At 42.7% G+C, this 13,669-nt stretch overlaps 1 protein-coding gene across 1 annotated transcript in view; it reads left to right on the plus strand.

Annotated features, from left to right (window-relative positions):
- The window catches only part of Sntb1 (syntrophin beta 1), a 208,197-nt gene extending 195,108 nt beyond the window's left edge, over positions 1-13,089 (plus strand). The window contains exons 5-7 of the mRNA XM_050144972.1: positions 6,352-6,548; positions 8,675-8,865; positions 10,121-13,089. Coding sequence (XP_050000929.1) covers positions 6,352-6,548; positions 8,675-8,865; positions 10,121-10,213 — 481 coding nt within the window. The 3' untranslated portion in view covers positions 10,214-13,089. The remainder of the gene's footprint in view (positions 1-6,351; positions 6,549-8,674; positions 8,866-10,120) is intronic.
- The last annotated feature ends 580 nt before the right edge of the window (positions 13,090-13,669 follow it).

The following is a 13,669-nucleotide window of genomic DNA, read 5'->3' on the forward strand; positions in this document are numbered from 1 at the left end:
TTACATGGAGATGTTCTCGAAGAACTCTTTGGTATGTGGGTTCTGTGCACTGGGGCACATGTTGAACTCATTGAAACATAGATGGTACAAGACAATATGAAGAGATGAACAGAAATTATGCAGAATGTCTTAAAAAGCGCAGTTCTAACAGTGTTAGATAATCAAATGACAGCTCACTTTAGAGGACAGCCTCCTAAGGCTTTGACCTATTTTTTTTTTTTTTTTGGTTTTTCGAGACAGGGTTTCTCTGTGGCTTTGGAGCCTGTCCTGGAACTAGCTCTGTAGATCAGGCTGGTCTCGAACTCACAGAGATCCACCTGTCTCTGCCTCCCAAGTGCTGGGATTAAAGGCGTGCGCCACCATCGCCCGGCTTTTTTGATTTTTTGAGACAGGGTTTCTCCGTAGTTTTTGGTTCCTGTCCTGGAACTAGCTCTTGTAGACCAGGCTGGCCTCGAACTCACAGCGATACACCTGCCTCTGCCTCCCGAGTGCTGGGATTAAAGGCGTGCACCACCACCGCCCAGCCTTTGACCTATTTTGAAATGAGACGATCCATTAAGTCACAAGCCTTGTTTTGCTGTGGGGAGCAACGTACTATGAACAAAAGAAACCCGCGGATGACCTGAAGTCACTTTACTTTTGCATTTTAGTTTCCTGTTCTCTCTCTATCTGGTGGAATTTGCCTCCTCCCCCTTCTAGTAAGATAGAAAGAGTATGGACCCTGTAGGCTTACAGAACTGGCTTATAGAACAATTTCTGAACTGTAAATATGGGATCCTAGGCATCTAGTTGACCACACATAGACTCCTTATGTGGTGAATTCGGAAATACCACGTTCAAGGAGGTGCTGTAGAAACAAAGGCATTGGTGCAAGCTTTCATTTGTGAGCCTCGCCTTCTCGCTCTTCAAACTGCCTCTGAGGGCTGGCTGAAAATGGCCACGGGCAAATGAGAAAATGCATGGAGGGCACCCTCTCATCTCCACTCGGCTAATACTGGGAAATAGTCACCAGTGGGCTCTGAACTGTCACCCCGTTCATGCACCTGTGTTAGGTGCATTCTGTGGCTAGTTACATTCTCTCATTACCGCAAACTCTCTGGAAGAGAGAGTATTGAGTAACTGTCCCCACTATATTCTAACGAATGAAATTTAGATAATGAAAATGTAGCAATGAATCATCTCTTCCTGGGGGATGGGGAGGTCCTGGGTCACCCCTCTCCACCCTCAACCTGACCCTTGCCAATGATTGTGTCCTTGCTCTATTTCTGAGATGTCTATGGACTGATGGGCCCCATTGGGGTGAGCAATGGATGAAAGTTCTTAGGGTCAATAGAAATTTTAAAAGATCTAACCAGTGGCTTTTTTCTTCCTTTCCTTTTCTCCTCCCTCTTTCCCCCTCCTTCCTCTATCTTCCTTTCACCCTCTTCCCTTCCCCTTCCCATTTCTCCCCCCCCTCCTTGGTTTGCATCGTAGCATCTGTTGGGAGATGCTAATTACAGCAATTAAGTAAAATGAGTATGTAATATTGCTTAGCAACCCAGTTACCTAATATGTAATTTCCCTAATTTGGCTGAATCTGTGTGCTGCAACTGTTGTTGCCTTAATTAAGGATATTAATAATAATGTTTGTACATGGAACATTTTATGCAACATTCTCTAACACCTATCTGGAATTAAATTAGTATATAAGTATCCCTTATGAGACAGCTTTTTTTTTTTGATTGCTTGTTTATTTGTTTTTCTCAAAAAGAAGTCAGGCTAGGAGCCATGTCTGAGGACTCTGAAATAAATATGTAGCCTAGTATGTCTCTCATTGGCTGAGAGAGACACACTTGCCATGATCTCCTACAAGAACAGTCTCCTAAAGCAAGCTCCCCTAAATCTGGAATAAAAGGTTGGGTCTTACCATGCATCTAGTCTAAGTTTCATGTAAGCTACACTTTGGGCATGAGAAGTAGTGTGTATGTGGGGGGCAGGTGTACGCACGCGCGTGCACACGCACATGTGCATACAGGTGCACATGAATATGTGAGTATCTATTTGTGAAAGATGAAGGTGGGCATCCAGTGTCTCCTTAACTGCGTGCACTTTATTTTGTGAGTCAGGATCTCTGATTGAGCCCAACTCTCAGGAGCACACCTATGGTGACTAGCCAGCAAGGCCCAGGGATTCTCATGTCCCCTCCTCTCCAGTCATGGGACTATAGACATGCCAAGCAACACTCGACTTTTACAGGGGTCCTGGGAATGCCATCTCAGATCCTCCTGCTTACACAGCAATCATTACTGATGGATGATCGATTGATTGCACTAGTACCAGGTTATATGATGTAATTTGAAGGTGTTTTTAAAGTTTCACCTAGGAACCCATTGTGTGTGTGTGTGATCCATGTCAATAAGTGAAATATCTTAAATGAGTCTCACTTTCTTGAAAAAATAACGAACTTCTCCTTTGCCATCCAAAGTGGGAACTTTAATTCTCTAAGCCAGCAAGTTACTACTAAAAAACATCAGTGGCTAAAGATAGACTTAGAGGAAAAAACAGAAGTAGCTATCAGGCATCCTCATTCCCTCTAGGCCCACGTTCACTATTAAGTGAGCACAAAGCCAGTAGTTCGTAGATGGCCATTTGCCATTTCTGGCTTGAGTGTTAAGGGGCTGAGGATAGGGGAGGTTGTGTACAGATGCTATTGTTAGCCACAACTCTTTATGTGGGTGTCCTCTTGGTTGCCTGGCTCTCTGCTTTCAGTCACTTAGTAATATTTCCTGAGGTCTTCTCTTGCCCAGGAATTGTACTAGGTGCTAAGGATACAGCAGGGAGTAACCACACAAACACTCCTACCCTGCTCTGACTTACGTTGTAATAATGATGGTGTTCGGTTAGGATTACTGTTACTGTGATGAAACACTATGACCGAAGAAATTTGGGGAGGAAAGGGTTTATTAACCATGCACTTCCACATCACTGTGCATCATTTTAGGAAGTCAGGACAGGAACCTGAATAAAGGAGATGATGCAGAACTATGAAGGGATGCTTCCTGGCTTGCTCAGTTTGTTTTTTTTTTTTTTTAATAGAACCCAGAATGGATGGGGCCCTCCCCCATCAATCACTAATTAAGAAAACACCTTACAGTTGGATCTAATGGAAGCATCCTCTTGAGATAACTCTAGCTTGTGTCAAGTTGACACAAAACTAGCCAGCGCAGATGGCCACTCAAATATATTCTGTGCTGACCAAGGCTACATGTAGCATTCACACGCCACCTTATTTATTCCTGAGGTGAGGTAGGAAGATTCTTATCCTTCCTCTGGAGTTGAGGGAACTGAGCTGAGGAGAGTTTAAGAAAGTAGCCTGCCAGTAAGCAGCCGAGCTGGAGGTTAAAGCCGAGTCACTGACTCCACTCTGCTTCTTCTACCTAGGGCTTCAATCTGTTGCCTCTCCCCTCACAGTGTTCTATGGTCCTGTGCGGCTTCTGTTGCTGTTTGATTATCCACTCATGTTCCTAACTAATAAAAATGTAAAACACTGCCGGAGGTTGTGGTTTTGCTTCCAACCTTGGGACCAGATCTTCATTTTATAAACAAGGAACAAACTCATCCTTGGATTGCTCAGTTTCAGAGGAAGCTTAAGTGACAACTGAAAGCCTGTCTCAGGGTGCCAGTGTGTTTTTCTTGCTGGGTAGAAAAGTTACCTTTTTAGGACAAAGCATTTCCTGGGTTGCTAGAGTTTAATTCCTGTTACAGATAAGAGACAGATGGTTATATTTATAAGGATACACAAATAACCCTAAAATGTAAAATAATTGAAAGATAAATAGTAGCTATTTCTGAATTCCCCTGAGACAGCAAAAACAGGAAAAGGGATCTTTGGGAAGAATCTTGGGAGGAGTACAAAAATGCTGCTGCTGGCAGGATGGGAAGAAGAACCTCAGGCAGGAAGGTATTAGCCCCACCTTTTCAGTGCTCAAATGATGACTTAATGTCCACTGTCATTTCTACTTGACATTCAGTTCCCCCAATCTAACTATGTTACTAAGAATGGTCTACAAATAAAGAACCTGTTGGGAAGCCCTTTACTTAGCCCAACAAGACTCTGAACTAAATGCTTCTAAAATTTTTATTGTATCTAACCCTGGTCCTATGAGGCAGGAATTAAACTTCTAAGTGTAAGGAATAAAAATATTGGTTGAGTATGAGCCACATGCTGGTTTCTGAGCAAGTAACCATCTATTAATTGTGCTATTTAATTTTCAAAACACTACCTTATGATGTAATGAGTCTTTAAAAATTTCAAAATATGTGGAATATAAAATCAGTGGGGTTTGATTACAGGATTTTATGACTCCCAAACCAATGTTCCCTGTTCAATTCAACTGGCAGCCTGGCATCTGTGCTCAACTAATCCGGATATTAAGATTTTAAGAGAGAAGAGACGAATATATTTCTTAAAGCAACTGAAACTTAAACAACTTTGGATAAGAAAACACCTTGACAAGTCGGGTGCGGTGACACAAACATGTAATTCCAGAGCTTAAACAGGGTGGACATAGAGGAGTCCTGGGATTATTAGCCAGCCATTCTAGCTTGCATAGTGAGTTCCCGGGGAGTGAGAGACCCTGCCTCAAAACACCGCTGAGGTTGTCCCCTGATCTGCATACACACCTGAACACACACACACACACACACACACACACACACACACACACACCTTCTTGAGCTACTAAAACATAATGTACTTTCTTGCTTCTTATAGATGGCTATGTATTAAAAGGTATTTTTTCTGATGAATTTTTACCACAATCTATTCAAGACCTGTACCTGAATTTAGAACAATGTTTGCTCTTTTCTTTAGTGTCCCTTAGGTTTGAGTGCACAGCCACAGCATAGCCACTTTTGCTCACTTCTCACTCCAAAATGGCCTCCTCCTGCCAGAACAAACTGGACTCAGCCTGTATATGTTAATTCTCCTTATCCACCCACATGCACAGCCATTTCCCCTTATGCAAGTTATGGGCTACTTACGTATCTTCAGTGAGATTCTCTCCTTAACTAGAATGTGGTTATCAGACTTCCCAATAACCCTTTCCCTCAAAGTGTCTGGGCAAACTCTCCCGCCAATCCCTAGCTTTATAAATGAATAAAGGTGCCTCCGAGTTACACAGACTTCTTCCTGGGAATTCCACTGGATATAATACACGTTCCTCCACTGATGCTTTTATTCTCTGCTACTTATGCATAGTGGGGAAAATAAGCTTTTCAGGTTTCATTACACATATTTTAACCCTCAAGGCAGCACATTCTATGTCTAAGAAAGTAACTCTCACCCAATAGGTGGCCAGGCACCTGGCATTTTCCTAGCAAATAGCAAAGCGTTGCTTTTCATATTAAGAGATAAGGGCGAAAATCCAAATACCCTGGAGAGAAATGAAATTACACTCACTGCCCTGCCCTGCGCATGATTGATGTGAGAGGCACTCTGAAGAGGAGGCTGAAATGTCAAGCAGGAGAGAGCGTGTTTCCAGGGGACCCGTGCGAAGTAGGAGCCAGTGGTGGTGCTCGGCACACTTTGATCCCTTATGTTTTAAGTCTGGCCTTCCGGGCAATTATTTACTATAGAGGTCGCATCTTATGCCAAGGGGAGGCTCTCAAGTCAGCATGAAAATCTTGTGTGCTTGAAAAACAACACTTCTGAAGCTGCCCGTAAATACCCACTAAAGGGCAATCCTCTGCCTGTGCCTCAGAAGTCTGACATCTCTAGTTCTTTCTCCAGTTTGAACAGATAAACAGACTGCTGTTTTTTCAGTGGGGTCCCCTGTCTGTAGGGCCTGTCTGCAGAACAGCATGCATACCCAGAGGTGTGTTCAGTACAGCCGTATCCTTCCAGCGATGAGATGGGACAAACTGAGTCTCACACCCATTTAGTATGATAGATTTATTTTCCTCTCTTGTGACCAGGCATGAACGTGCATGTGCGTGGGGTTGGAATTGGGCTGGAGAGAATTTTAAACAGAATTCCAGTCGTTTTTATTCCAACCCATTTAACTATTTATTTACTAAGCATAGTTAAATGTGCATAAGTCATATTATATTATTTGAATCTTCTGCATAGTTTACCAAATGCACAGTTCTTAGGTGATTTATCATTATTTATCATCTCCCTCTGCCACTGAAGAAGAGAAGATGGGAGGAAACCACTGAAGAGTCACATTTTTGACTTGAGATCACAACAAGAGCAGTGCGTCAGTTTGGGGCTTTTCCTAGGTTATGTGCCGGGTAGATTTTTCTAAAAAGTGCATTTTAATACTAATCTCTCTTCTTCTCTCCCTCTCTCCCCGACACCTTCCTCTCTAGGCTCATCCATTCAGGCCCAGGGAAAGGCTCACCCCAGGCTGCCATGGACCTGTCCTTTGCAACACGAACTGGCACCAAGCAAGGAATTGAGACACATCTCTTCAGGGCAGAGATCGGCAGGGACCTCTCCCACTGGACGAGGAGCATAGTGCAGGGGTGCCACAATTCAGCCGAGCTTGTTACCGAAATCACCACTGGTGAGTACGGCTGCTGGTGAGCTACCAACGTCCCACTGACAGACAAAATGCGGGAAAGACGAATCTGCTCCTGCTCTGGCCTCACAGCTGTTTCTATTACTGGTCTTTGATGATGCTTAAAATTGAGAGTTAAATTCTTTTCAATTAGGCACTGCTCGCCCTCCTAAGATATAACTAGAGGCTTTTCTTGTATGTCCCGTCTCATCTTTATTAAGGAGAAGCAGGTAACTTGGAGGAACACTTCCCATCCTCCTACCTATGACCCCTTAGATGACTTCCAGAAGAAAGGAAATTTGGGGGTATAAACTTAGTCGGGTTATTGGTTATGAAGAATAGAAACCGAATCTCAGTGCTAGCATCACAGCTAGGTCAGAATAACGAATCACGTAGCTTTAAAGCTCATACGTGCGGCAAGCATGAATAAAACCATGCTTCGAGCTTAATTCCATGTGCTGGAAGTGTGAGACATGAAAATGGGCCAGAGGGAGGACTCAGGACGGGAAGCCATTGCTACCTTGGTGACCCCTGGCCTTTGTTGTCCCTTGCTGGTGGCAGGGGGCAGAGCACTCCGAGCTATCAGAGAAGAACCTTGGAAAAGATGAGCTCACAGCACAAAACAAAAACACTCAGAGGAAGCCACAGAAGGGCACATGGACTCACCAGAGCTCCATTTGAACGGGCACCTAATTTTGTGGCCAGCCAAGATCCTATTTCTTCCCCCAAAGTTGAAGGTATCCCCTATCAAGATGTCATCACGTGTCACTCTTCATGAGAGAGGAAGGCCGAGAAACTCATTGTCAAGGTGCTGCCCCAAAGCCCTCTCTCCACTGCCTGTCAGGCTATGGGGAAAGGACGATGAAACAGAGGAGAAAGGACTTGAACTTTCAAAGCTAAACATCGCAGGTGGCGACAGCCTCCTCTCTGAGCTTTAGTTTTCTTAAAGCCCTCTAATCTTAGTGAAACATTTCAGCCTCTGAAGTCCGTGGTGAAATTGTATTCGGTATATTTAGAGAGCGGAGCAGAGCGATTGGTGACACAGAGTGGTTTCTCAATTAATGACACCTTCATGTGCCCAGCAAAGAAAATGTCCTGGTTTCCTTAAAAATTCAGTTAGGTACAGATCAAGGCCCGAACCAATTGACCTACAGAAGTCTGTTGACGGTGTTTTATGAGGCAAACTAAACCCAGCCTGATAATTGACAAGCTTTTCCAGAGATTATGATACATTTGTAGCCCTTCTGCAATAAGAGCTTATAAGGGAAGGGGGGGGGGTCTAGCAACTGCCCCTCGCTGTCCTGGTAATAGACTTACAGAGTGAGCAACACTTTTCCTCCTTTCAGTAAAAGCCGGCACCTAGTCTTCTTATAAGATTTATACTTTTGTTCCTCATGCCCCTGCCCCTGAAAGCTTCTGGACATCTCACGGGCAGTGGGAGAGAGAAGCATTCCTCATGGAAGGCGCCACGTCACAGAGCAGTCTGCCGCCGCATTTCTTGGACCCAAAATCTTAGGGGAAATTAAAGGCCCTGCCCTTTTGTAAAAGGCTTTTTGTAAAATTTTGTAAAAGGTAGATTATTTTTAAACTGCTCACTTGTGACCTCTTAGGATGGTTGCATGTGAGAACTTTGGCAACCTAATACGGTAGTAAAATAAGAGAGTGTTCGCCTCCTTCAAGCCATAGCAGACAGGACTGTGTTTGCGTGCATGTGTGTGCGTGCGTGTGAGTGCGTGCGTATCCACGCAGATGATAAGGTGGTGGTGTTAATGATGGTGATGCAGAGGTCGCTTACTTTGTTAAAATACAATACCTGCTGTTTCTGGCTGAAAGGCCAGGTTCCCCTCCCCGGTCATAGGAGGTCTGGTATACCCTTCCTGTTGACATCCATGTCAGAAGGCCAGATAAGGACCAGTTCCCAGAAAATAGGCGCTGAATCCCAGTTTTTGACAATTGCTAAATTACAATATCAAAGTCAATCCAAGGAGTGTAGGGGCCTTGTTCCTTTCTTTCTCGCTTTAATAAGAAATTTGTGGGTGGACACTGGGTTGAAGAAACTAAAATAATTAAGCATCTGAGTAAATGGATTGATTGATGGATTGATTTCCACCATGTCTCCCCCCCTGCCCCAGCCTGCACCTACAGAAACCAGGAATGCCGCCTGACCATACATTATGACAATGGATTTTCTATTTCTACTGAGCCTCAGGAGGGTGCCTTTCCCAAGACAATCATACAGTCCCCTTATGAGAAGCTCAAAATGTCTTCGGACGACGGAATCAGGATGCTCTATTTAGACTTCGGAGGCAAAGAAGGGGAGATTGTAAGTGTGGGTTTCTTGTGACCACGTGACCTCATTTGCTTCATTATGCAACACACCTGTAAGGAAACGCTAGGCTGCCTCTCTGCTGCTACACATCCGGCTGACAGCCCATGGTGGTGGCTGCAGTCCCCTGCTGTAGCTGATCCTGGAGAAAGCAGGACCGGATTCAGTGGTGTCAAACAGGTCCAATTATCTCAAGCTCTTTCCTTTGGTTTCATTTTTCATTAGGAATTGGCATAAATATTTGAGGTGAGAGGAAGAATGCTTTATAAGGTTAGCATTAAATTCTTATCAAAAGAATCCTCGGGTGCTCTAACCTATGTACAATTCATTTTAAAGATGCACGGAGCAGCTGATAGAACCTTGGCATTGGGTCAGGTGATGGGGATGAGGGCAGCTATGTAAAGCAGGCACTGCCAGGGCCCAAAGGCTAGTCCAAAGGTAGTCAGTGAATAGACATTAGACATTATCTGAGTTGGGGGAGAGACAGACAAGGACCAAAAGTTGGGAGCTACTATAAAGCAATATCCATCTAAGGTAACCAATTCCCGGTTAAGGTAACAGTCACACACCTCACACCTGTGCACACACTCCTACAGGCATGCTCTGGGTCGTGCAGGAACCACACTGCACACACACTTGAGCCATCACCATCAAAGGAACGTGATGGACATGCCCACGATGGCTCCAGAGTGGAGGGCGGCAGAGGCAAGGATACTAAGCATGAGCTCTGTTTTCACAAGGCCGCTTCACATGCGGGATCTTATTCAATATTCTAATTACCTTGTAATATTAGTAGAGCCAAGAAGAATTTTAAGTGAATTGGCCAAGATTAGACATTAAAAAAAAAAACCTGTCAGAACCAAGAACCAAACAACTTGAGATGTGAAAGTTGAAATCTGCTGTGTGCTGTACACAAGTCGGCATAAACATCACTATTGTGGAGCTGAAAATAAATGCTTTAGACAGTGAAGAAGGGGCGCATCGATAGTTATGGAATTGTTATAGGTAAATTCGTCAGGACTTGTTTAGGGAAAAAAATATATGGGAGATGTAAGGAACAAGTCTGGAGAGTCATTCCCTTAACTCATTGAGAACACAGATTTGAGGGCAGAATCGCTCTATTTAACACTCCCAAGTCAGAGGTGTATATAGATTGGCTTGACGCTACATCAAGCCATTACTACGTTACATCACTACGCTACATCAAGCATTAATTGAAAATCTCTCATGCTCTCCTCTTTTCCCGTTTCAGCAACTGGACCTTCACTCATGCCCCAAGCCGATCGTTTTCATCATCCATTCCTTTCTGTCTGCCAAGATTACAAGACTGGGCTTAGTGGCCTGAACAGAGGGGCGACTGCGGTGGGGCAGGAGCGCGACATCAGGTAGTGCAGCAAATGGCGCACGCACAGCCTGACATCAGGGCTCAGGAGTCCCATGGAACATCCCGGGCTCCTCTGTCAGTTCCAGGACCTACCGGGGACACCCTAAAGAAAAAACCCCACCAGGGACGTCAGAATAGAACTTCTTAGAGCAGAACAAGGCTAAGGGGGTGAGGGTAAACGAATATACAGAGCACATCTTCTGAATAATGACAACCAAGGACACGGCCATTCCAACAGCACATGCAGATCTTAATCACACCAGTTTCTAGGCAACTGGTTCACCCAGGTAAGCCAGGGCCGAGCAGATGAGAAATGGATAGTTTCACTGACTCTTCTATCCCCCCCCCCCCCCCCGCCCCGCAACACTGATCCCTTGCCTCTTTGTGATTTATTTTCCGATTCAAGTTGAGCTGACTTTCATTGGTAGGCAAGAAAAGAAAAAAAGAAGGGGAGAAGTAAAAAGAAACCTGCATTTTATTTAAGAAACCTAATTTTATTTAAGAACGAAGCATCTGTTACTCAATTTTCTTAATGAGTTCTCTCTCAGTTGGTATAGAGTGATTCCAAAGTGTTCTTATTAGTATAGGCTGAGCAGAAATGAAGTAAAGCATTGGATACCGACCTGCACTCTAAGCTGGCAGGATCTGAGCCAAAGTGGGCTGTTGCTGCTGCGAAGCTTTTCTGATGATGAATTTTGAGACTACACTTAGACCTTGGGTGCTGCCTCATAGCCACAATTGGTTCCCTTATTTACAGAAATCAAATTCTGGGCAATTTTTTTTTTTTTAAAAAAAAGATTGCCATCACACACGCGCGCACACACACACATACACAATTACTGGTCACATAGTTGATATGTTTAACTGTCTGCATTTCCCAGTTTTCAGTGGATGCACCTTTCAATGGCCCTTGTTTCTGCCTGTGCTCACATGTGCATTTCAAAGTAGGGGAGACTGTCTCTCAGTCTTGATGATGCTGTTTCAGACACACAGAACCAGAAGTATAATCAAATCTACAGATAGCACCTACATTCATTTTGGAATTCCAGGGGAATAATAAAATGACCTAATATTTTTTCACAAGCATATTTTGAGGCAATATCTAGCCTACTAAGACTTAACGCTTTTTTTTTTTAACCTTTCATTTTTAACGAAGATTAATTCACTAAAAACCACACCTATTTGACTTGGGAGTTACTTTTTACATGCCCCGAAAATCAGCCATAGAATTTATGAATTTTTAGTTCTTTTTTTCCCTGTTAGCTTTACAGTACCACAAGCTCTGTGTTCTGCCTATGTGTTGGGGGGGTCATAGTTCAGCAGATGCCTATGCAAAGTGAAACTGCCTAAAGGCCTGTGATTAGAGCCTCAGCTTTGCGTCTTTATTGAGTATTTTAAACCATCATTCCCCAAAGCACATCCCATACCACAACACCATCACCAAAAGACACAGAACAGTGTTCTCGCTGGGGAGGTCATTTCAGAGCTTGGCGACCAAAGATATTGGCTAAGTAGCAACTTCAGACATTTGAGGCCCTTGTTGGGGTTGCCAGCTTCCTCAAAAATCATGGTCTTCATTGATCACAACCTTCAAGGTGGGGGTGGGAGTTCCATGCCTTGTACTTCTTTGTAATGGGGCCTCTGTGAAGACAATGCTTTGGGAAATACCACCACAGCACACGGTCTTTTGGTTGGTTTCTAATCTTACAATGTTGAGGAGTGAAGGCCAGCTTTAACACTGTGGGAAAGCGCTGATGCATTTGTAAATTATATTGCACAGTTTCACGCTATATATTTTCAAAAATCACTGGAATGTTGTTATACAAGAGAACTATACTTATGTATTGTAAATAACATGAGACATATATTAATGTCAATAGTTTCGTTCAACAATATGTAATCTAAGGTGCTCGGTACTACATGAAGTTTGAGCTAATTACTCAAGTTGCAAAGATTCTATTATATATTTATAGACAAATTAAAATGGTCACAATTACAGACATTGTTTCTTTATTGCTTAAGTTTTAGAATATCTGGGTAAGAGTCAACAAAAACGGTCTTCGCCATTTTTAAAATTTTAATTTAAATATTTATATTTTAGGAAAAAATATATTTGAATAAGATCAATGCATTTTCTGAAGCAAATTAAAATGTGTTATTAGCAAGGAAACTTTACTAAGAGAATTGTGTATATGAATGACTTTTTTCTCCTAATTAAAGTATATTATATCAGAGTGGCTATGATGAGTCAATTCACATATTAATTATTATTTCTCAGCTTGGATTTTAACCATCATCTTTAAATAATGGCTACACAGTGTTTTTTTTTTTCTCTTGTCTTAGGTGTTGATGTGTAGGACACCAACTAAGTCTGTCTTGTGTCTTGGTCAATGAATCAAATTAGTTATTTGGGAGAATTTTTTTCCAGTTTGCTTTGTTCTTTGTTCTGTGAATTATAGAACTGATAATGCTTGTACCTAAATGAAAACCAGTGCAGATGAACAATGTTACTTAATGGATTCTTGCTCAGGTGCAGGAGGGTAAATTCAGTGGTCTGGTAACATGTGCATGCTACTCTTCCTATTGGCTTTTCAAGAAGGCCGGGGGATAGAGATGTCATTTTTCATAATATGAGCTAAATAATAGAAACCAAACTATACAACTATTATGATTATGAACTACCCAGACAGAGATATTTAATGAATGGCATCAATGGGGTGTGGAAGTGATTTTGGGGAGGTATCTTGAACTGATTTTTTTAAAAATCTGCCTGTGTTTATAGCCCCATGAACATCATGTACAATTTATATATAAACTAAATAAATATTTGCCTCAGATCTCCAATGCATAAGTTTATATTTTAAGTCCATCATGGGTTGACCAGTCTCAGAGGGTTGTGTTTGTGTGAACACAGACTGTGTTCCTTTCCCATCAAGACTGCTCGTAGAAGTGTTAATATGGGGTAAAGGAATTCTACTAGCAATACCTATGTTCATTTTATCTCACAATCCATTTAAAACACACAGAGTTGATCCATCCTAATGCAGCAAATGTTGACAGATTCCTCAACATATTAGGATTTTCCCCCAAATTAATTTGAATGTAGCTTCAGACAGGTTTTTACCTATAATTAGGGCTCTCATTTTTAACTAAAATGTGACCCCTGCACCAAGCTCCAACTATTTAATTTTCTGTTGTACCACGACTGGTTTCTGTTGTGATTTCTTGCAGTAAACATAACAGACTGGTATTTACAAGTCATTGTACTAATTGAAACTTCCACAAGATTGAGGTTAGATTAAGAACCATAGAGTCTGGGATTTCAAATGACCTAGAAACTGTGAAGCCTATTTCTGTGCATAGTATATCCCAGCAGTGACACCTTCATACATTAAGGTGCGTGATTTACTGCTAACA

Source organism: Alexandromys fortis, unplaced genomic scaffold (assembly GCF_014885135.2).
Source record: "Alexandromys fortis isolate MF-2015 unplaced genomic scaffold, M_Fortis_MF-2015_v1.1 scaffold_2_1_26212458, whole genome shotgun sequence".
Classification (NCBI taxonomy): Eukaryota; Metazoa; Chordata; class Mammalia; order Rodentia; family Cricetidae; genus Alexandromys; species Alexandromys fortis.